Source organism: Cibotium barometz, chromosome 61 (assembly GCF_041138505.1).
Source record: "Cibotium barometz isolate CiBa-2024 chromosome 61, ASM4113850v1, whole genome shotgun sequence".
In the NCBI taxonomy this organism is placed as follows: domain Eukaryota; kingdom Viridiplantae; phylum Streptophyta; class Polypodiopsida; order Cyatheales; family Cibotiaceae; genus Cibotium; species Cibotium barometz.
In genome coordinates, this window is record NC_141106.1 from 31,789,914 (window position 1) to 31,814,715 (window position 24,802).

Genomic DNA, 24,802 nt, shown 5'->3' on the forward strand with positions numbered 1-24,802 from the left:
GCAAGAGACTGTGCTCCAGTGTAAGTCCGTACACTACCAGAAGTGTTGCACACATCCTGCAGGTATCTACACAGGACCTGCATAGCTCCCCCATGCAATATGCCAGCATCAGTCACCGAAAGAGTGATAACACTAACTGTAAATGCTCCCACTGCAGCCGCTATATCCGGTCGCAAGATCAGCATCTCATACATGAGACCACCAAATGCCGATGCAACACTAGATGATCTTGCTAGTTGTACTGAACATGCATCAACATAAATATCCCTGGCAATAGGCATCTCTGGTTGACTAGGCGTGTCAGCCTCACACATCTCCTAACTATCCACAGAAGACGCATACTGCTGTGCAACCTCTGGCACAATTGGATCCTCATGCTCACTATCGAGCATATCGAGAAATGACTACATCACCAAAATATCAGCACCTATGCAATCACTATCCTTCATCTATCTTGATAACCAAGTTTGCTGTGTCTCACTAGAGAAATCCCGCTCTACCTCTACATCCGTAAACATATCCTGCACAACTGACTCACTTTGCTCGCACACTGGCAGAGCATCCTGTAGCCTGTCCTCAAAGGAGACTCGTCTCATCTCTTTACATGGCTGCATACACACAGAGACAATGCCGTCTTGCACACGACGCACCTGCATTGCTCGAATAGTACCAACCAACACTAGCACCACGTGCTATAACTAGCTATCCACCACGATGCAGTCTAAAATTGTGCTCATCTAGCATGAGCTGGCATCCATTGTCTCTCAACTAACTAGTAGAGATCAAGCTTTGTGTCAAGCCCGGCACATGACGTACATGTCTCAGCACTACCGATGCACCACTCGGCAATGACAATGTCACATCTCCTGCACCCACTATGTCAAACGCTGAACCATCAACTAAACGCACATGTCCAAGCATATCACTAGCATATGTGCTAAACCACTCATGACTCGGCGTAACGTGAAACGTAGCACCTGTATCTAGCATCAACTGCTGCAAAGGTAATTGGAGAGACTCGAAGGCTCTTTACACTTGTAGGCAAGTGGTGGAGAGTCAAACCTCACATCCAAGAGGATAAACCTCAATCAAAGTTTGAGGAGACCCTACCCTATCTGGTGCACGGAAGCTTATCACTTAATGTGAGAGAGAATGTAATACACACACACACTAGACCATTGAAATACACACACAAAGGAAAAGCTAATGCCCATACATCCTACCTCAATCACCCTTATTGATCAAACAAGCCCACATTGGCACATGGAGAATCCCATTCCCAAGCCCAATGGTTCACTTCTTCCCCTCTATTACTACTTCATTCACTTACACATGCAAGCTTCAATGGAAAGCTTAAGAAAATCATGCAAGCACACACACACTTAAAATCATACATTTAAGCATCGGAGAGCATTCTTTAAGCTATGGCTAAGCCTAAGAATGAACCCACAAGCTCCAATGGTGAGCTTACAAGAGCCCACAAGCTTCACACATACACTAGCTCATGCAATAGAAATGAAATAAACAACAAGAGAGAAGAAGGAGAAGTCATTCTTCATTGCTTAATCAATAGAGGAGCTTAGCTCTTACAAAGATGTAGATGGAGAAGGAGATAAGCTTCACCTAAGTTGGGAGAGGAGAGCTCTCAAGCTTCTACACTTAGTGCTTCTTCCAAATGATGCCCAAAACTAGCAACTTTCCCCCTTTTTGCCCCAAACCCTATTCTCCTTACACACTAAGTGACCGGCCACTTCTTTGGCCAAAAAGTTAAATAGAGAGAAATAAGAGTTTTTACAAATTGGAACTCTTGTGAGCCCGTAAATTACAAGGGTAAAAATTACAAGTGCTGTTTTACGGGCCAGCTCCCGTGATCTGTCTAACTTTCCCGTTCCCGTTGATCCACATCGGATCACTCCCCCCTGCCACGTCCTGAGCGTCTGTGCGATGGCTTTTGTGGTTGTAGGCTTTCGTAGATGGCTCGCTCCAAACGCACTTCATCCACTGTCAGACGGGCCCTCGGCACTGTAGTCTCCATCTAAGCTCTTCTCAGGGCCAAAAATCTTGTGACTGATGGCTGCGCGAATGGATTGAAGACTCTGTCCACAGTAGGTAAAAATTCTGTAGCGCTCATCTCCTCGCAAGTGTTCATGTAGTGTGAAGCTAAATTCTGGAGCCTGACAAAATAACCCCATTGCTGATAATCCTCAGGACCAATGGCAAAGTCGAATGCCAAGCCCCTGTCAGGATCTATGTATCTGGCCCAATCGGTCCTTTCTTTCTCTACCTCCTTGAAAGTCTCAATGCATGCCTTGAACATACGCATGAACTTGCAAAGCATTTGGCAGCTGAGATCTGGAATGTCCTTGAATCTCTCCTCCCAGTTGGTGCAAGCCTCTAAAAACCAAGTCTTTGTTATAGGCTGGCCTTCGGGAGGTGTTGGCAGTACTGGCCAATTCATAGCATAAGGGTTTGAGGCATAAAATACATGCCTTGAACATATGCATGAACTTGCAAAGCATTTGGCAGCTGAGATCTGGAATGTCCTTGAATTTCTCCTCCAAGTTGGTGCAGCCCTCTAAAAACCAAGTCTCTGTTATAGGCTGGCCTTCGAGAGGTGTTGGCAGTATTGGCCAATTCATAGCATAAGGGTTTGAGGCATAAAATCTGTCAAATGCCTGCCAAGAGTGCATGCGTGGTGTAGGGCAGAAAGTAGGGTCAAACCGCATGTCTCTCGGCGCCTTCGCATACTCTTTGATGGCTCCCTTGTTCTTTTTGAAGTATTCTAGCCGCCATTCAGGTTGATCTTTAAGCACTGCGGTAGGCCTCCAGTTCTCCACGTCCACTGGCTTGTATCCTGGCATATCCTCAGTCTTCTTGAACCTTCGCATATAAGCACTTGTCTGTTCCTTCAGTTTGCACTTGATGATGTCTCTGGGTAACTCCAAATGTGCCATTTCCTTGTCTTTTAGTGGCCAGTAGCGCCTCGTGAGTCGTGACATCGTAAATCTCTTTATCAAATTCATGATATTTTCTTTTTACTGCCTCCCTTCTCTGTGTCAATTCTTCTTCGTACCACGAAGGGCTTGCTACTGGAGGGTCTTGCCAATCAGTAAATTCATCACCACCTTCTTGTCTTGGCATCTCTTGGGGCTCCCTTGGAGGTGAGGTCAGTTGCTGGCTTTGCTTGACGGATTGCTGAGTTGCTACTTTTGCTGGAGTTGGCCTTGGATAAGCTTTAAGCGCTGCCAACTCTGCTTTGACTGCCATTAACTCAGACATTAAACTGAAATTTTACAATCTTTGAGCTTCCACAAGCTGCTTCGACTTCTCAAGTTCCTGTTGAACTTGTACACTTTTGGCTGAAGCTTGGCTTGATGATGGGGATGCAATCCCCGGTCGTGTGGAACGCTCCAGAGCTATTTGCAAACTCCTTTCATTGGACCTCAGCTGATCCTGGGCTAACTTCATCAGCTAATCAGCTGTCCAATATTCCTTCTGAGCTCAGGCTACATCTTCCTTTAGAGCCTCATTTTGTCTTTTGGCTTCCTCAGCTTCTTTCTGCAGAGTCTCCACTTGGGTGTTCAGCTGCTTGATTGTCAAATCCTTTGTAGCCGGCTGTCCCATGATTTCTTGAAAATGCCTTTGAGCTTCATTCTTTGTCTCTAACTCATCTTGCAGCTTGCCCCTGAAGAAATTTGCTTGATGCATGGCTATGTCCCTCTGGTGTTGGTGTCTTCTTACATGCTCTGCTTTATTTTGCTGGACACTCACTAGGCTTTGCTCCACAGCTGCTTGGATCTTATCTTTGTACATTATTGCCAAGCTCAATTCAGTCATTGTTTCCATGGCCTTTTTCACCGCATCCTTCATGTAATCAGGATCCAACACTTCATGAATGGCCCTGAGACCTCCTGCCTTCAATAAGTCCACATACTGCGTGGCTATGTCATCCGAATGCCTATCAATTGTAGAGTAGGCTCTGGTCTCGCAGTCTGGCGCTTGACCTATTCCAAAGTGTGCTTGGTCTCCCGTGCTGCCTCTTGTCGAGCCTCTTGAATGATTCTATCTTGTAAATCTCCAAATGGCGGTGGTGTGGGCATGACCGAGGAGTGTGCAGTGCGTATGTGTGCTTTCCCTTCTCTGTGCACTCTTGGTGGGGAGTCTGGTATGTTGATCACCTCTTCTGGGGCAGCCGTCTGTTGCTGAGGAACCTCCACCTCAGGATGGGCACTTGAGCTCCCGGCTCCCTTTAACTTCAGTTCTTCCTCCTTTGCCTTTTTCTTGTCTTCTTTTGCCTGCTTTAGGCTCTCTTGCAAGGCTGCCTGGATATCTTCTTCTTCTTTTTTCTTTAACTCCTCTTCTCTTGCAATTCTCCTGGCTGTGGCCTCATTGTCCGCCTCAATGGCCTCTTCCATCAGCCTTTCTAGCATTTCTTCTTCTTCGTGATCATCTTGCCCTTCTCCCCAATCCGCTGTGTAGTCGGTGCCATATCCTTCTTCTTCTTCACCTTGCGGGACTTCTTGTTGTGGTGCTTGTTGAACTTCAGCCTGGGGTTCAGGTTGGGGTGCTGTTTGTTGTGCAGGCAGCTCCGTAGGGATGGCTCCCCTCATCTTCTTCGGTGCCGGAGCTTCATCCTCAGATTCATCCTCATTCTTACCTTTTCTTTTTGAAGTTGCTTTTGGGGATGAAAGTTTGTAAGGTCTCGCCAAGAAAGGAATGTTGTCACTCTTGAACATTGGCGGCGGCAAGAACTTGATGGCATCCAGCGCTTCGTAGGCTATGCGGGTAAGCACCAATGGGGCTCCCAGGTACTGAGGTAGATGCTTCTTTGCGTGGCTCAGCCCTGTGCTTTGTTTGCCTTCTGAAATCCTCATTAGATTCTTCAAGATCATTTTGCTTAGGTCGAAAAGAAGCAGTTTTGGGTCTTCAAAAGCTTTTGAGAGAAGCACAGAAATCCGCAGCTCAGGTGAAGTGTATTTCTGTGTTAAGGACATCCCGAAGAACTGCATGTAGAGCTGGAGAGGGAGAACAATCTCCTGATGCCTTAGCTACGCAAATGTTGGCCTCTCCCTTGTGGAGACTAGCCTGCGATCAGCAGCTGTGAGGTTGCCGAGAGGGATCTTCACCCCAGGGCTAATCCGGAGTGCATCACGGATTGTTTGCTGTGTGATTGTGACCTGGATGGGTAGCCCGTCAAATCCAGTCAAAGTGGCCTGTCCTGCTTTGTTGAGGGTTCTCTTGAGCTGCCATGCTCGTCTGAAATCAGGGCCCCATGGTCTCAACTTGAAGAACCTCCAGAGGTTAGCTGCCTTTAGTATTCTTTTGACTGGCATTGAGCGTGTCAACTGCCAAGTCGCTTCAGTGGGCACATAGACTAACACCCGCTGATCCTCCTCATTCTGGAAATAACCCCTCAGGAGGGCTGCTCCTTCAACTAGGCACATTGTCGCCTCTGGGATCCATGCGGCTGTGTAGCAGGTGTCGGTGAGCTCTATTGGGGGTAGGAAATCGTCGGAGTGAGGGTCCCTTGACACGTCTGTGTCACTGTCCAAATCCATGGTGTTTTGTGCCGATGTGTGTGCTTTCGTGCATCAAATTGTGCGCTCTACCCGTGCCCAAGCGTGTGTGTGGTGCCTACCGAAATTTTGGCAGCGCTTCTACAGCACTACGAAACTGGTGAAGTGTGGCAGAGCCGAAACTCAAGCGCACACCCCCCGGGGTACCTGTCCTAAGCTACCAAGGCACACGAAGGCGCGTATGTGCAATCAAAACCAAGGGGCACCTCCTGTGATTGCGAAACCGGAATCCGTGGGCGACGAAAGTCGACGTGGAAGGCGTACGAAGCGCGCAAAGTGCACCCAAACTCCCTCTTGCACAAGCTCTCCCTCTAGCAAATCAAAGTGAATGAGTAAAAATGAGTTTTTTGCCCTATTTTTTTAATTTTCTGTCTATGGCTAAAAAACAGACAGGGAAACATGTACAGTGCCTGAGGTCAGATGGAGGGGGAGAATACTTCTACAATGAGTTTAGCAATTTTCTAAAAAAGCATGAAATTCAGAGGCAATTTTCATGCAGATATACTCCACAGCAAAATGGTGTTGCTGAGCGGAAGATCAGGCACATTGCCGTAGACACAGCTTCAGCCCAATAACAATGAGGCATGCTCTTCTCAGCCATTAACGCTCTTGCAACTTCTATCATGAACAGGACTCCTACTGCTACAGTACATGATATGACCCCTGAGGAGAAGTTTTCTGGAAGAAAACCTGATTTAGCACACTAAAAAGTGTTTGGATGTATTGCTTATGTGCATGTGCTAGATAAGCTACGAACCAAGCTCGATCCAAAGGCTGAAAAATGTGTTTTCATTGGGTACTCTCTTGAGCAAAAGGGGCACAAATGTTATAATCATGTCACGCATCAATTGCGGGTGAGAAGAGATGTGGTTTTTGATAAGATGGCAAGCTGGTATGCTAATGTAAAACATGATATTTAGGGCTGATATAGAGGAAAATGTGGTGACAGAAAAAGCAGGTACATCTTTGCAAGTTTTGAGTGGACCGCAAGGGTCACCAGGCACAAGTGCTGTTGAGAATCCTTGAAGTGGCAGGTTGCGTGAAAGGGAAAGCCCTGCTAGCTCATCTAATGTGTCAAGAAAGGGTAAGGAAAAGGTAGATGATGCCCCAAAGTTGCCAAATTTGAGTGCAGGTTATGATGATGTAGATGGAAATTCAAGTGGTTCTGAGCATAGTCTTGATGAGGAGTTTGGGATACCCTCCGTGAAGACACCTGGTGTTAAAAAGGCTTTGGAAGGCATGCATGATGCAAAGCTAAGAAGGTCTTCTAGAGTCAAAAATCCTATGCAACGGTTGATGTACGATGGATATGTAGCGCATCACTATGCATATATGGCAAAGATTGTGTAGGATGTAGAACCCACTTGTTTTGATGATGATGTTGGAAATGTAAAATGGGAGAAAGCCATGGATGAAGAGATGGCTGCACTTGATGCAAATGAAACATGGAATTTGGTCCCTTTGCCAAAGGACAAGAATGTAATTGGCTGAAAATGGGTGTATAAGGTGAAGCATAATAGTGATGGCAGTGTGAGCAGGTACAAGGCTAGATTAGTAGCCAAAGGTTATGCACAGAACTATGGGATAGATTATGAGGAGACATTCAACCCCGTAGCTAAGATGGCTACAGTTTGTACTATTATTATAGTGGCTGCATCAAAGAATTGGATGTTACATCAGATGGATGTAAAGAATGTCTCCTTTCATAGTGACTTGCAAGAAGAGGTGTGTATGGAGCAGTCACAGTGTTATGAGTATTTGAGGCATCCCCATTATGTATGCAAGCTTAAGAAATTTTTGTATGGGCTGAAGCAAGCGCCAAGAGCATGGCATGCAAGGATTGTGTCATACTTGGTCTGCATAGGTTTTTATATGGCTGATGCAGATCACTCTTTGTATGTGCGAGAGAATGAGCATGGCATTGTCATCATTTGCATTTATGTGGATGATTTGATTATTGGAGGTGATAATGAGGCTGAGATAGCGAATGTGAAGACTCTCTTGAAGCAGGAATTTGAATAAAAGATTTGGGGTAGCTGTGATACTTTTTGGGTATTGAGATAGTACGCACAGAAGAGGACATATGGCTGTCACAAAGACAGTATGCATTGGATATGCTATCTAAATATGGTATGGCTGATTGTAAGCCTATTTCTATGCCCTTAGATCAGAATTTGAAGTTGAGGGCTGATGAGGGTCAAGTGCTTGAGGATGTTACCATGTATCAGAAGACTGTGGGTAGCTTGATCTACTTGACTATCTCATGGCGAGTGCCAATTGAAGCAAGCTCAGCTTTTCAAGAAGGAGCCGCACAAGTTACACCAATTGTTGGAAAGCTAAAGATCCAAATTGGAGCATATCATGATCATGAAGAATTCCTCATTACTTCAAAGTCCACGGGATATGATGTACTTTTGGGCATGCCATGGCATCACCGCATGCAACCCCAACCCAATTTTAGGGACAAGTCTATGACGTTGTCTCTTAAAGGCAACAAGAAAGTTTGTATTGATGCTTCCACCACGGGAGATACCATCCCCATGGTTGGACATATAGCTCTTAAAAGTTTAATGAAGTACATAAGGAGCACCTAAGAATAGTCTTTGAGGAATTCAGACGACATAAGCTTTTTGCAAATCCCAAGAAGTCTGAATTCTTCCTCAAAGAGATTCATTATTTGGGACACATAGTCTCTCATAATGTAGTTCGCATGGATCCGGACAAGATCAAGGCAATAGTGGAATGGCCTCCACTTACTACAGTTCATCATGTAAGAAGCTTTCTGGGATTGTGTTCTTACTACCGGCGTTTTGTACGACATTTCGTCCATATTGCGTCTCCTCTCCATGATCTTACCAAGAAGAAGATCGCTTTTCATTGGAGTGAAAGGGAGCGTATGGCTTTTCAAACGTTGAAGGATCGGATTAGCCAAGAACCAGTTCTTATAATCCCTGACCTCAATAAAACTTTTGAAGTTTATTGTGATGCATCAGGTGATTGTGTAGGAGCGGTGCTCAACCAAGAAGGACATGCAGTGGCCTTTGAGAGTAGGCGTCTACAAGATGCCGAACTCCATGCATCCATCTATGAGAAAGAGTTGTTGGCAGTTGTCCATGCTCTTTCCATATGGAAGCATTATCTATTGGGAGTAGATTTCCTACTCAAGACTGATCATCAAAGTCTTAGGTATTTTCTTACTCAAAGGAAATTATCAGAGAAACAAATGCGCTGGGCGAACTTTCTCTCGATGTTCCATTTCCACTTCATGCATACACCTGGAAATAAGAACATAGTAGCTGACGCTTTGTCTCGAAGACCAAAGGTCAATGCCGTGACGACAATCCATCATCAGGATTTGTCTAGCATGCCTAATCTTTACGAAAAGGATAAGGATTTCAAAGAAGTATGGGCTGCCTTGAAAGAGGGAAAATCAGCCCCACCTTTTTCCATCAGGTCTACCATAATCAGGCAATTTGTGTAGTAACTGGGTTACGCACAAAAGTGATGAGTGAGTCACATGCACCACCTTATGCAGGGCATAGAGGGATCATGTCGACCACTTCAGATCGTTTTAGCAAGCAGGCACACTTCTTGCCAATACGAAAGACAATAAAGCCCGACCATATGGCGAAGATTTTTCTAGCTCAAATTTTTAAGCATCATGGGATGCCAAAATCCATTGTGGGGGACCGGGATCCTCGCACAACTAGTCTCTTTTGGCGGGCTATCTTTGAGAACATGGACACAGGTTGGGAACCCTAAAGGTCTGGGACCTTAGCATTTGAGTAGCCCGGGATACTCAAATGAAGTGTACCTGATGGATCTACGAGAACCAAGTACTTACTAAAGATAGAAAGTATTTGTGATGACACAAATACGTAGCGCAAGCACAGAGCTAAGATGGGAGTCTTGACGAGGACGAAATTTGGTCCGTCGGCCAAGTTTTAGCTTATGTACAATAAACGCTTGAATTGCGTGGGAACCACCTCTTAAAGTCACTAACTCAATAAATAGTAAATAATGCCACCACTTCAAAATGCTAAGGAAAGTGAACACTTGCACTCTTCCTCTCTCTCTTAAATGAAGGGCGCCATTTTGAAGGGGCATATGTGTGTGCATTGCATGAAGGAGTCTCTCTCTCTCTCACCCAAGCAACTCCCTCACTCTCAAGCTTTAATGGTGACCTTCATCATCTACTCCATTGCTGTTTTTCAGTTTTCAGCAGGGAATTAAACCTAATTCCATAGCCAAAACAACCCCTCCATAGTGTAGAAACACTTCCCCAATCCTGTACGCGTGGGAAATTAGGGTTTCATCGCGGAGAAACCCTAATTTCCATAGCTGCAGAAAATTACAGCAAGCTGTAATTTCAGTTTTGGGAGGGATTTGTCGCGTACGAAGGCGCTAAAGTGGATTCCAAGCGTTGCTGTCGCAAGGGAGATCAAGTAGAAGCTGAAAGCTCTCGATTCAGAGCTCTACTTTGAAAGATACGGGCATTCCAAGTGGTGAAGGGTGCTGGGCACTCTTCTCAAAGGTTCCAAGATAGTAGAAGACCATTGCTTGAGCAAGATCTAGGTGCTGGGCACTTAGAACAATCACGACTGGAAAAGGGATTAGCAGGGCTATCCCGTTTTCCCGGCTTTGTGCTTTGTAAGTTGTATTCTTTTTTGATTAATACAATCTCCAAAGGGGGCGGACCGGCCCATCTTCGGTCCCCAGTGCGGTGTCGGTGTCTCGTCTTCTCTCCTCTCATTCTCTCTTTTCTTTCTTCTCTATTCTTCTTAATACTCTTTAATTTCAGCCAAGCATAATAGCTCTAAAAGGTAGCTAAGTTATTAATTTCATTGCTAGAATTGGGTCTCGCATGCTACCGTTTCTGTGACAGTGGTATCAGAGCTATTGGTTTACTTCTTCTTTCTCAAGAAGAAGGCGATTCCTAAGAAATCACGAGATAAGATCTTTTACGATCTTGAGTAGTCGCAAGGAGTCATTAACCCCCACACCGTGATCTTTGATTAGCCAGGGTAGCCCTCGTCTTGATTTTGCACCCTTACGGGGGGAATCCTTTGATTTTAGCAAAATTGAGCGTGTTTGGAAAGACCCACCAGCGTCAGGCTCTCACATAGTGGTGGCACTGTTGTACCCTTGCCTACCTAAATCGTAATCGAACGAATCGAGTATTTTGAAGGACGGGAGATATTGAAGATGGCTGCAAATTCAAACTATGAAGCGGAAATGCAAGCCCTTCATGGAGAATTGAGTGAGATATGGGGTATACTCACCATCCCAGAGGTGCGTGATGCGTTGGAGCGCGTGCGCAAAGGAAAGCAGGAGGAGGAAGTAGTGGCTGGGCCATCGCTTCCCCCCTCTCACGAAGAGGACCAATGGAATGATGAAGACGAAGAGGAGACTCCAAGAAGAAAAGCCGAACGATTGACACGCACATATGCAACACCGGAGTATCGGCGCTTGGAATCCAACAAGGAGCGCAACTTGCGCAAGAGGAGAAGATCCCGCCATGGAAGACAGAGACGCCCACGTAGGAGCCATCTCTACCAGCGCGATGACTCCTCATATTCTTCATCATCAAGGGAACGTTCGTCTCGCAAGAAGCGAACCTTCAAGGCGGGCGACAAAGACATCAAATTCGAGACCTATAACAGTAAAAGAAATATTGATAGAGCTCTTTCTTTTAATAGACAATTTGATGTTGCTTTCGCCGAAGAAGACTTCACAGAGAAGTCCAAGCTTCGACATGTGGGCATGTACCTCAAAGGTATGGCAAGCGATTGGTGGCTCACGAAGATCTTGGAAGGGAAGAAAGCAAAGAGTTGGACTCAATTCAAGTCCCAATTCTTTAAACAATTCCTTTCTCCAAATTTTGAGAAGGAGGTGCGACAAGAATGGGACTGCATAAAGCAACAAGAGGGAGAAAGCGTCTCGTCCTATATGGATGAGTTTTGGACCACCCTCTTAAAGGTGACTCCATTTCTCAGGATTTCCGAAAGGGAAAAGATGCGGAAGTTTGAATCAGGCTTGCATGCACCTATTCGAAGGAGCTTGAAGGTGTATCCAAATAAGTCTTTGCGGCGCATGATGGAGTCTGCCATGGTGGCAGAAGAGCTCCATACAAAGGGACAACCAAGGAAGCAAGAGTTTAGCACTTTTCATGCTAAACGAAAAGCTATTCATGAAGAATTCAAGGCTGAAAATTCAGCAAAAACAGAGAATTTCAGCAAGCGAACACCTCCAAGAAACGGCTCCAACAAGAAGCAGAAGACCAAGGGTAAGAGTCTTTCGACTTTTCTTGGTCCTACGAAGCTTAAGGAATACAAGGAGCAGGGTAAATGCTTTCTTTGTGGAAGCAAAGACCACATGAAGAGGGATTGCCCACACCTAAAGGGCAAAGAGCAAAAGATTGAGGATGGCGGGGCCATACCTCTATCTAATGCTGTGCCAGATGTGTAGGGCAACACTTCTATGGATCCTCAAAGGAGGCAGCTTCTCAAAGCCTGGGGCAAACTTGAGGGCAAGAATGCCTTAGTCCTTTTTGATCCAGGATCCACGGATAATTTCATATCCACAGAGATGGCTGAGGCATTGAAGCTTCAAGCTTCTAGCATGGGAGTGCCAATCGAAGCAAGCTCAGCATTTCAAGGAGCTGCACAAGTTACACCAATTGTTGGAAAGCTAAAGATCCAAATTGAAGCATATCATGATCATGAAGAATTCCTCATTACTTCAAAGTCCACGGGATATGACGTACTTTTGGGCATGCCATGGCATCACCGCATGCAACCCCAGCCAAATTTTAGGGACAAGTCTATGACGTTGTCTGTTAAAGGCAACAAGAAAGTTTGTATTGATGCTTCCACCACGGGAGATACCATCCCCATGGTTGGACATATAGCTCTTAAAAGTTTAATGAAGAAGTCTATTTCCGCGTATCTCATTTTTGTCAAAGACTCAAAACTTGTGAAAGCTGAAAATCAGCCTTTTAATCATGCATTTTTATCATCATTTAATGATTGTTTTACAACGGAGCTTCCAACTGGTCTACCTCCATGTAGACAAGAAGATCATAAAATTGATCTAGTGCCTGGTTCGGCTGCACCAAATCAGCCCCCTTATCGGGTTAGTGCAAGCCAACAAGAGGAGATTCTTAGCCAAGTAAATGAGCTTTTGGAGAAGGGTCTCATTCGACCTAGTTCTTCTCCATATTGCTCACCAGTCTTGCTTGTGCAAAAGAAGGATGGATCTTTCCGCATGTGTGTGGATTATAGATCCCTCAACAAGATCACCATAAAGAATCGTTTTCCTATCCCAAGGATAGATGACATCCTGGATAGTTTGCGGGGAGCTTCCCTCTTTAGTCGTATTGACTTAAAGAGTGGTTATCATCAAATTAGAGTTGCACCTCAGGATGTGCATAAAACAGCCTTTCGAACCAGCTTTGGACTTTACGAGTTTCTTGTGATGCCGTTTGGCCTCACAAATGCTCCAGCTACATTTAATTTGATGATGAATCGCATATTTCAGCCACATCGAGCTTTCACGGGAGTTTTCTTCGATGATGTTCTTGTGTTTTCCAAGACGGAAGAAGAACACAAGGAGCATCTACGAATTTTCCTAAATATGGACGTAAAACCTTCTCCATTAGCATCATAATTGTCACTAGCGCATTCGTTAAACTGAATGGCATGACTAAGAACTCGAAATGACCAAATCGAGTCCTAAATGCGGTCTTAGGAACATCATGTTTCCGTATCCTGACTTGGTGATACCCTGATCTAAAATCTATCTTAGAAAATTACTTTGCAGTGTTAAGTTGATCAAACAACTCATTGTGTAAGCATCATCACCAAACGATGCTAGGAAAAAATGGCATGCCCACCTATGGAAGTGACCAATCTTACGGTTAAGCTGGCTAATGGAGGTCTAGTCAAGGCTCTGGGTTTACTCAAAAACCTCAAGATGAAGGTCCTAGATCATTATATATACCATACAGTTGTAGTTATGGACTTCAATGATAAGCCCGGCTCCTACGAAATGATTTTGGGAAGGCCCTTTATGAGAGAGTATAGCTTGGTTCATGATTGGTCTCGTGATCACGTCTATTTGACACTCAATGGTGAGCATGTGCAAGTAGATCTTAAGTCTAGAAAAGCGCATCCATCAGCACACGGGTTCTTCCATGAGAATTCTGATATCACAATATTTTCGGACTCAGATGCTACCACGTCTCTCAACCATTGCAAGAACTTGCAAAAAGAAGACTGACCCTGAACATAAAGACTATACCATAGATTACAGGCCACCATTTGATGACGATTGGAATCAATTGCTGGCCACAGTAGATGTCTGGAGAAAATGAGGAATCACATGTGTGACTGCTGATGGAAACCCCATTCCAGAGGTTATTCCTTTAAACACATTATCGGTAGCACATTTCAATGACACGGAAGAATCGGACGATTCTGATCCTAGACCCGACCCTAGCACCAATCGTTCTTCCAAATTTCAATTTATATATATATATATATATATATATATATATATATATGTATATATATATATATATATATGTATATATATATATACATACATATTCCTTGTCTGCTCCAATGATCCCGATAATTGGAGCTTCCCCAGTGTCATGAATGGCACAAAGTCCTTGCTCCACAATGGAACCATCTCCACATTAAACAAGCAAGCGTCCAGAAGATCATCATGAGAGAGAGAGGGATTCTGAAGTGCTCGCTCCTCACAGAGAGAGACGGATTCTGAAGTGAAGCAATGGGCTTTACTGCATGGCAGTGCCTGCTAGTGCGTGCTCCTCGCTGCTCTCTCTCTCTCTCTCTCTCTCTCTCTCTGGAGTGCGCTGCTCTCTCTCTCTCTCTCTCTCTCTCCCCCTCTCTCTCTCTCTCTCTCTCTCATTTTGTAAGGTCCACTGCTTTTTGCTAGGTCCACTACTTGTGTGCTTCCAGAGAATAGTGAAAATGAAGCCCGGGGGGCTTCTTATATATATAACCAAGGTGCCCGCCGGGCCCCGCCGGGCTAAGGAATTGGCCCGGCGAGCTGTTGTGACCGGCCTACCCGGTCATCCTTTCTTCATACCTTCACTATTTGTGTAAAGAGCATTCGAGTCTCTCCAGATTCCTTAGGATCTCCTTCAGCGTCGATGTCTGTGTCTGAATCGGACGTGTAGCAATCGTTGCCGTTAGGTCCATGTTATAAGTGTGGGGGAGACCATTTGATCAAAGATTGCCCAGATCTCGCGCAACAAAGCAGGAACAATGCAGGGAAAATCCCAGCATTGGTGAGATTTTGCGTTGACTGCGGGATTAAGCATCTAATTATGGATTGTCTGTTAAATCCAGAGATTAGCAAGAAGACTGCTTTAAACTTCGTCAAGGTTCAAGCATCTACGAGTAGCACGGATAGTGACCACATAGCTCCAGTTCAGATAGTAACAAGGGCACAAGCTCAAAGAAATGTTGAAGTTCAGACAGAAGCATAGGATAAGTATGAAAAAAGTGCTCACACAAGCTATTGGAGAGCTAGACGCTAGCGTCGTGCTGAGAGTAAGAGAAGAAGAAGAGCTATAGAACAAGAAAGATCCCAAGACGAGCAAAAGAGCAATGAACAAGAACCAGAACAAGGGAATCAGCAAGAGGCACCCAAGGGAGAATCGGTCTTGCAGAAGTGTACTTTGAGTCGCTTAAAGCTTTGCTTGAAGCACACGAGACTAGATTGAAACCAAATGAGACCTTGGAGGAGAGGTATCGAGCCTATCTTGATCATGAGATTGAAAAGAGACGTCTTGATGTCTTTCAAAAGATGATTGAGGTCACTCAGTCCTTGCTTGAGAGGCAGACACAGACTCCTATTCAAACCCCTCAAAACCCGGAAGTGGAACCACTGCCGAGGGAATGTGGTTTCCGAGGAACAGAAATCAAAGAAGGATTCACGAAGTAGACGAGCGAGGAGAAAGACATCTCATTCAAACATCCACCACAATAATAAGTTGAAACTCCCACTTGCTTTAAACTAGTACCAAATTCCATGCATAGAAAGAAAGGTGACTACAAATTACAATTCAAGTCTAGAAGCAAATTGAAGTTATATAAAACTAAAACTTTGATAGTAGAAATATTTGGATGCAATACAAAAAAAAAAGAATCAACCTAGACCTCAATAGGAAACTTGCATTCATAGTACTGCACACTGTGATTTGACATAAATATTAACCTTTTAACTATCATTGTGGCTGCCAACTCTTAAGCGTGATTCCTTCATGCTATTGTGCTTGTGACCACCATGTAATTCACAACTACAAACTGGTGATATACACGCTTGTTATGCATCTAGTGCACATAGTGGGCATCCATTGTTCCACTATATTGCAAGCTTTGAGGTCACACTAGTGACATGTACAAGGATCCTATTTGAGAACCATTCCTAGTCCATCAACAATGTCCAATCCCATGCTAATTTCAATAATAACATCATAGATATTTTAATTTTCCATAGCTCAAAGAAGACCCCTTAACTTCTGCACACAAAAAGACTTAAGGCCGCGTTCATCCGTCCACGGTCTAAAACACGACCCTCTCTGTGGTACGGGCAATCGGGTTCACCACCCGGCATCGGGTTCACCACCCGGCATCGGGTCCACCACCCGGGATTCCAACGAAAGGCTTTTAGCCTTGCCGTCCGTCTGGACGCATTTCTATATATATATATATATATATATATATATATATATGTGTGTGTGTGTGTGTGTGTGTGTGTGTGTGTGTGTGTGTACTTCTGAGTCAAAGCCATTCCAAAGTACTGCATGTACAGCTGGAGAGGGAGAGTTATTTCAGGATGTCTCAACTGTGCATATATATATATATATATATATATATATATATATATATGTGTGTGTGTGTGTGTGTGTGTGTGTGTGTGTGTGTACTTCTGAGTCAAAGCCATTCCAAAGTACTGCATGTACAGCTGGAGAGGGAGAGTTATTTCAGGATGTCTCAACTGTGCAAATGTGGGCCTTTCCCTTGTAGAGACCAGCCTGCGGTCAGCATCTATCAAATTTATATATGTATGTATGTATATACATACATATATATATTAAGCATGATTGCCTTGACCTTTTCTGGATCAGCCTCAATGCCATTTTCTGACACCATAAGGCCCAACAACTTGACTCTCGGCTGTGCAAGGAAACACTTTTTAGGATTGAGCTGGCCACCACAATCATCATAATGCTTTAGTACCATCTCCAACTTTTCACAATGCTCAGCTCGTGTGCTATAGACACAAAAATCATCTATAAAATCCTGTACACATCTTCCAATGAATGGTGAAAGCGCCCAATTTGCTCTCTTTTGATAGTGACCTGGACCATTTGTCAACCCAAATGGTAGCACTGTATAACAAAAGCAGCCCCAGCATGTGCAAAGTTTCATGGCCATCTGATCCTGTAAGGCCGGTGCCGCGGACTGGTTGTGCGAGCTCTGGGCAAGAGCTCTAGGCAATCTCTATTCAAATGGTCTCCCCCACACCTATAGCAAGGACCTAATGGCAAAGTTGATGCCCTCTTTGGTTGCATAGGAGATCTAGGTTACTGACCTCCCACAATGAACATTAATGTATGTAAGTCCATACTCTACTGGCTGTCTTTGAAGCTTAGTGGTGGATTTCTCCAGACTTCCGCATTCTCGTCCACTAGCAATGTCGTGGGTTCTTCTGCATAAGCAATGACCGGTAGAGGCAAGTTTCATCTATGAGATTGAACACACAGAGTGGGTATCGCCCATTGTGGTGGTGCCTAAAAAGAATGGGAAATTACGCGTGTGTGTGAATCTAAAAAAGTGAATGCTACTACGATCACTATCCACTGCCGATAATGGACCATGTGCTAGAGAGGATAGCAGGGAGTGAAGCATATAGCTTCTTGGATGGGTTTTCTCGCTACAACCAGTTGTCCATTCATCCAAATGATCAACATAAAATGGCTTTTGCTACAGAATGGGACACTTTTGCCTATCGTGTCATTCCATTTGGGTTGTCCAATGCTTCTGCAACCTTTCAACGACTCATGTGCCATATCTTCAAGGAGTTTTTATGACAGTTTCTAGAGGTATATGTAGATGACCTGTGTGTACACTCAAAGAACAGAAGCAAGCATCTACAATAGGTTAGAAAGATTTTTGAAAATTGTTGGCTGTATAGGCTAGGCCTTAATCGAGGGTAGACAATGGCTGCATGCTGTATTCTGTATTCTGTCTTCCTTGTTTGAGTAGGTAGTATTACAACCTCTCGATAGTGCCTTTTCCAAAGTGTTTGGTTGGGCGGTGTGGTCGCGCCAGGGGCCGTACGGTGGCGCAAACCCCCTTTTTCCCCCTTCCCGCCTTCGGAACGGAATGGGGAAACTGGAGGTAAATTTAGTAGATAGTAAACGATTATCCCAGCGTATAAATATTGAAAGCAACTGAAATTTTTACTGATCTCCAATTATATTGCTTTTCCAAAACCATTTAGCACCATTGAACAAATTAGCAAATTTCCATCTTTCTTTGTAATAAAATACCGATGAAATATTCACTGAGACCCAAGAATATGTGACAAAACATGGCACAAAATAGATTAACAATGTTTGCAATACACAAAATGGACTTATGTTTTCCGCCGCCCACATACAACACATTCTAATGTCCTATACCACGAGAATGTGTAGTATATGTCATATCTTGACGCATCAAGATATCATTGGTCATCACAATCATTGATCCTTTCAAAATTTGCACACAATTGTGTGCCATGTGCTACCTAAACCATCAAATCTGCACCAAAATATCCCAAAGAATTGACATGGGGGGCCAACCACATGTCAATGCTACCTAAACTAACGAATCTACACCAAAAGACTTGTGCTGCCTAATTTGCATCAAGTGTATTGGGATGCTTATGCTACCTAAATTGGCGAATCTGCATACTTTAACTCCAATAAGCATTTGCCTAAACTGGAGAATCTACATGAGATTAGTGGAGTATCCCCTCTTTCTTTGTCAACAAGGCCTCAAGGCAGACATCAATGCAGACACCCCTCTTTCGACATGCGTCTTTCAGGTAGCTCTCCCCCTTTGCAAGGCACAAAGTGTCCAAGGAGAATTCATCAAATTCCTTCTAGCCAGGCACAAGAGTTGCCATGCCTACCAACCCTAGAAAACCGACTTAAAGAATAGATTATATCTAGGCAACACTTGCGCTCCTCTACACGCAGAACAAATCTCAGTCCTATCTACGATTATGACCCTGGGTGCGTGCGGCGCTACCTTGAAGTTCCCACCTGCTCTGATACCAGTTGAAGTGCGCGAGTGAAGCATGTGTGTGTGCACAAAGATGGAGATGAAGAAGGAGAAAGAGACACAAGATGTATGGACTCCTTACCACATGGCTCTCCAAATGTACCCAATGCGTTGCCATAGCGCATGCGGACCATACGTAGCGTCCGCATGCACTATGGCAGCGCATTGGGTACATTTGGAGAGCCAAATGGCTCTCCAAATGTACCCAATGTGCTGCCATAGTGCATGCGGACGCTACGTATGGTCCGATTTGGCTCTCCAAATGTACCCAATGCGCTGCCATAGTGCATGCGGACGCTACGTATGGTCCGCATGCGCTATGGCAACGCATTGGGTACAGTTGGAGAGCCATGTGGCTCTCCAAATGTACCCAATGCGCTGCCATAGCGCATGCGGACCATACGTATATATATATATATATATATATATATATTTATATATATATACATATACATATATATAAATAAATATATATATATATTATATATATATTTATTTATATATATGTATATGTATATATATATAAATATAAATATATATAAATATATATATATATATATATATATATATATTTATATATATATATGTATATGTATATATATATAAATATAAATATAAATATAAATATATATATATATATAGACACTCTAGCCCTTATTATCCGCAATGTAATGGTCTGGTTGAAAAAGTGAATGGTGTTTTAGTTAAAATAATTGCCAAGCAGGTGGAGGACAACCCAAAAAATTGGGATAAGCATCTAGCCACTGCACTATGGGCTTATCGCACATCTTTTAAAGTCTCAACACAATTCACTCCGTTTCATTTAGTGTATGGACAGGAAGCTCTTTTGCCAATAGAGGTAGAAATTCCCAGCTATCAACTCTTGCTACGAGCAGGACAAGAACCACAAGAACGGTGGGAAAGAAGATTGGTGGACCTTCACAAGCTAGAGACAAGCAGCGATGAAGCCATGAGTCATTACATCAGGCAAGCCACCAAGAAAAGGGACAAGTTCAACAAGCTGACGACACCAATGCACTGGTGTCCAATGAGGAAAGATATGTGCGAACCTTCTGGCAATGCTTACAAGTCTATTGCAGTGCATTTGGGTCCAAAATCAATCACCAGAAAACAGGAATAAAAGCATGCTGCCAAGACCCGCCTAGCTGGCTCCTGGAGGCGGGGTGTAAGCAAATTAAACCAGGTGAAATCTTCCGTCTGCTAGGCATCCCAATGGGTTTCAATGTTTCTCTCAGAGCAAGATGGAAGTGGGTGCTAAATAAAATTGAAGGCAAGTTGAAGAAGTGGCAAAATCGCCAGCTTAACCTGGCAGGAAGGAAAATGATTTTAAACCACTTCATCATCCCTATGGTTACATATTTTCTGAGCTGCTGTCACTAAGTCCCACTCTCTGTCATGTCTCGTCTCAAACATAACTCTGAACATGGGAGAAGAGGCCGAGCCCTGTAGAATAGCCCCCCCCTTAGAAGAAACTGCATAAACATCAACTGAATCTGAAGGGGGCCATCTCTCAACTTGCCGTCAGGGCTCCTCCAAGGACCCAGAGAGCTACGTAACCACTAAGACAGAAGCACGTCAGACTCGGAAGAGAAATGAGAGGGAGGAGAAACAACTTTAACAAACCCTGGGGGTATTGTCATAGGTGTTTCTCCCACCTCTGTCAATCCAATAGCCTCTGAAAGTTGAACCACTAAAGGGATTACTGATGAAGGGGCCTCTGCTGAATCTCCAGCGTGATCTCTGACCACTGTGTCAGCATGGAGAACCTCCTCCTCCTGTGGTCTCTCTGGAGGCGGCGGCTCCACCACCAAAACCGGGTCTCTACTCTCATCCTGTGCAGTCATCTCAAGAGGTCTACCTGGAGGCTGCTCCTCTGCTCCTGCCCTATCTCTGCAGCGGTAGACCTTCCTCTCTACTGCCTGTGACCTCTCTGGGGCTTGGCAAAAGTGTGAGCCTGACCCCCTGCATGCTGCCGCTGACTGTGACCCGACACTGCTGTAGCATAAGACATGGCCTCCCTAGGCCACGTCTGAGGTAGCTGTGACTTTCTGATCTAGGTTGACCTCCCCAATTCCGAGCTTTAGGACAAGTCTTTGACAAGATGTCCTAAAGGTGGTGGGAACACGTACACACACAAACCTTGATAGACCTCTATTGTCTTGCCTCAAGCACATGCAAATTTACAGCAAACAAACTACAATGTCTCTCCTACAACTTAGCTTTTAGGCTCAACAAAAATACATTTTGGATCCCTAAAATTTAAAAGCAAATGCTTCAAATGCTCACACCAATAGAGGTCCAAAGTTATGCAAAATTTGCTTTGATAATCCGACCAAGACACACCCAAAAATTCCTTGAAAAGTGAATGCAAGCATACAAGGATGGGCTTCAATTCAAGCACACATCAAAACTTACATCATGTGGAACTATTTTTAATGGCCAAAATTGCCCAATTTTATGTCAAAAAAATTGTTTAAAATTAGCAAAAGTGGTCTATCAATTTGACAAATTTACACACCCATATGAGCTCAAATGGAAAGACAAATTATCAATGAAGTTTTAACAATCAATCTTCATGCTCCACAAATAGCCATATATCCCAATTTGAGGCCCAACATTACCTTAAAAATGCCAAATTTTGACCAAAAGTTATGGCAAAATGTCCTATAAATTTGGCAAAATTACATGCATATGAGGGATTGAATGCAAGTATAATACATCAAGAAGTTTTCATCAATCAATGCCCTTTCCAATTCCATCATCAATGTTGGCTAATTTCGATCCCGAAAATGCTCAAAAATACCCAAAATTGCCCAAATAATTAGCACAATTGCTCTATAAATTTGGCAAAAATTACACACATGTAAGGATGTGAAAAGAAGTGTTTTTTAGCAAAGAAAATTCAGCAAGCATCATTCATTCAACATCCATTACAAATATGCCCAATTTTTATGCATTAAAATGCCAAAAATTTCCCAAAATTGTCTCTTTCAAAACACAAATTAGAAGCAAATTTACAAACTTTTAAACCCAAAATTAACCATGCACACTCAATTAGATGATGACAATGTCATAATGCAAATAATACAAACTAATACATGCCAGTTTCAATTCATACACACATAGATTTTGGCAAAAATTTGGCATTACGACGGCATGAAAATCAACAAAAAACCATGAAAATAAGTGAGCTCCACTCATAATAAAATGCCTGATTTTACTCCAATAGCAATGTGAGTGGCAACATGTTTGTGTGTATGAGCATCAAAGTGTGCCCAAAATCGGTGTTTTGCCTCTTTACCCTCTTGCATAAATCTCCACAATCTTCATCTAATCTTGCACACACACACAAAATCATAACACTTTAATGCCCAATGCCAAGATTAGCATGCTTCCTATGCATCTAATTATGCAAATATCAATGTGTATGCACATGAAAATTAGTCAAATTTAGTGAAAAATTAGTGAATGTTAGTGAGGAATTAGTGAGAAGTTAGTGCAAATTAGTGAGTGTGGGAGCCAAGCTCAACCAATTGGGAGTAAACTCAACCAATTCAAGGGGGTTTTTGTGAGTTTTAGAGTGCTCACAACTCTCTTTTCAATGCTAAATTGAACAATACACACCATCAAATCTACTCTAATTACCTATTCTAATCGAACCCTTGGGATCACACACCCAAGCCTCTTCCTAAATCCAATCAATTTTGCAACTAATTGGAGCATAATTAAACACATAACTACTCTTCATGAACTCCTCTAGCTTAGGAAATCGATCCCCGGCGGCGCCAATGTAAAAGGGGTTTCTTGCATATAGGGAAGATGCTACACCTTGAACAAAATGTCATCCAAGGACCGCATTACCCGGCTAGGGCATGGAAACATCTCACAAAGTGAGAGAGTTCAATAGATAGAAGAATAGAGAAATGGACTCTTTGAGGCAAGCAAAGAAGCTAATAGAGGAATTGCAATTGATTAGCAACTCTCCTACTTCTCCTCACTCCTCAATCTACTACTATCAAACAACCACACACACATAAAAGCAATAGGTGCATTCCAAGCTATTCCATGCACACACATACACACACAAGAGGCATACACATGCATAGGAAAGAATCAAGCATGCTCAAGCATTTGTCAATGCAAGCATTCACACACACACATAGCAATTAGTGAGTAGGGGAGACCATAGAGAAGAGAAGTAAGCCCTTGCATTAATAATGTAAGCTTTACATAGCCATGGAAAGCTCAAGGGACTCTATCATCTCCTTCACTAAGCTCTTCTCAAAAGCATACACTCAAGAATGAGCACTCAAAGAATGAGGTTCACACCTCATAAAGTGTCTTTTATATCTAGGGTTTATTGGCCATGCCCATTCACAACTAGGGCGCCCCCATCTGACATCAAATGGGCAAAAAAAAACCCTGACGTTCTTCCCACCCTCCAAGCAGTATGGGTTTATCCGTTGAGACGAAAGGAACAAGTCCTAAAATTGGCATTTTCTACTGTTTTGGCCTCCATTTGGGCCTTACAGGGTTTATACAGACAATTTTATGGCAAAGCATGACCCTTTGCAATGGGATGAGAAGTACGAAGAGGTGTTTCAGAGTGTCAAAGAAGTTTTAGGAGCAATGCCAGCAATGCAGGCTCCAGATTTGGAGCAGGCTTTTTATGTGAATCCTTCAGTAGGGGAGGATGCCATTGGTGCCATGTTGTTGCAAAAAGGAAAGGGGAGCCAATATATGCGCCCAGTCTACTGTGCTAGTAGGGTGAAGTCAGTGGCAGAGTATAGTATATACTATATAAAATAAATACCGAAAGGGGCGCCGGACTTCGGGGCCAATTAGGTGTTGAGAGAGGGAGTGAGGATTGTATTTTCTGTGTGTATGTGAAAGACCAGGTAATTTGTGAAGGAACTACCGCTTCATGTTTGTTGTGGACCGGTTTTAACCACACTGATAACAAGTGACATCTTACTGCTTATCTTTCCCTTTACTCTTGCTCCTGTTCCTTTGTCCTGCATTTGCATTCGTCTTCTCAGGTCTTCCTCTTGCATTAAGTGCTGAAGCATTGCCTTCCCCACGAGATTTCCGTGTAATCTCTTCATTGAGAATAGACTCTCTCACACCATCATAAGTAAGAGTAGGACTGTTACTCAAGGAAACAAGCAATGTTTCCCATGAGTCCGGCAATGTCATAAGCAAGAAAATGGCTTTCAGCTTGTCATCAAAAGCTTGAAGCCCAGTGTCCTGTAGTTGACTCAATACACCTGTAAAGGCTCCTAATCTAAGATGAGACTAAACATCGCTCCCTTCTTGGTTGTGATGCCGTCCTCGGCATTAGTGGATAGTCATGGCTTCTTGCAAGAAAGTCTTGGAGCGATTTTGCACACACACACACACACATATTAAAAATTAAAATTTTACCCCATACAGCAAATGCTGGAGCAGTTCGAGAAGGCACGGCGTCAAGAGCGTCAACTTCGAAGCAGGAAATCTCGGCTCACGGTAGCCATTAGGGCACCAAGTGCTTCTAGTACCAGTGCAGCAGGTCAACCCTTGGTTCGCAAGTTCCCTAGTAGCAATGAAACTTGTTTCATCATTCACATTAAGTACAAAACGTTTCGAAACGTTTCATACTTCATGAAATCAGTTTTTTTTTTTTGTGGGCATTTTGGCGATTTTTGGGATTCACAACGTTAAAACATGTATGGCTGAATTTTTGGGGGCTCTCTCTAAAAGACATAAAACTTGTCTCTAAGATCAAGTTTGCATGTTGTTTGTTGAAAGTCTTATAAACTGATATAAAACTTGTTCAGGGTCCTTGTTTTTGGGTTT

The 24,802-nt window shown here is 43.6% G+C and overlaps 4 protein-coding genes and 1 pseudogene across 4 annotated transcripts in view; 1 reads left to right on the forward strand and 4 right to left on the reverse strand.

Moving 5' to 3' along the window:
* The window catches only part of LOC147604763 (mitotic spindle checkpoint protein MAD1-like), a 155,683-nt gene that overhangs the window by 77,513 nt on the left and 53,368 nt on the right, over positions 1 to 24,802 (forward strand). The window lies entirely within an intron of this gene.
* Positions 1 to 24,802, reverse strand: part of LOC147604766 (mitotic spindle checkpoint protein MAD1-like) — a 248,191-nt gene that overhangs the window by 51,860 nt on the left and 171,529 nt on the right. The window lies entirely within an intron of this gene.
* LOC147604768 (uncharacterized) lies at positions 4,001 to 5,009 on the reverse strand. The gene has a single exon (XM_086794965.1). The coding sequence runs from the start codon at positions 5,007 to 5,009 to the stop codon at positions 4,005 to 4,007; it is 1,005 nt and encodes a 334-aa protein (XP_086651091.1). The 3' UTR covers positions 4,001 to 4,004.
* LOC147604769 (uncharacterized) lies at positions 5,049 to 5,558 on the reverse strand. Its single transcript, XM_086794966.1, has one exon. It carries the CDS (start codon positions 5,556 to 5,558, stop codon positions 5,049 to 5,051), a length of 510 nt encoding a protein of 169 aa, XP_086651092.1.
* On the reverse strand, positions 20,294 to 20,978 carry LOC147604770 (uncharacterized; annotated as a pseudogene).

Bases quoted from the DNA above. Each gene is read 5' to 3' on its own strand.
- LOC147604768 (XM_086794965.1), bottom strand. From the start codon at position 5,009: ATGCAGTTCTTCGGGATGTCCTTAACACAGAAATACACTTCACCTGAG.
- LOC147604769 (XM_086794966.1), bottom strand. From the start codon at position 5,558: ATGGATTTGGACAGTGACACAGACGTGTCAAGGGACCCTCACTCCGAC.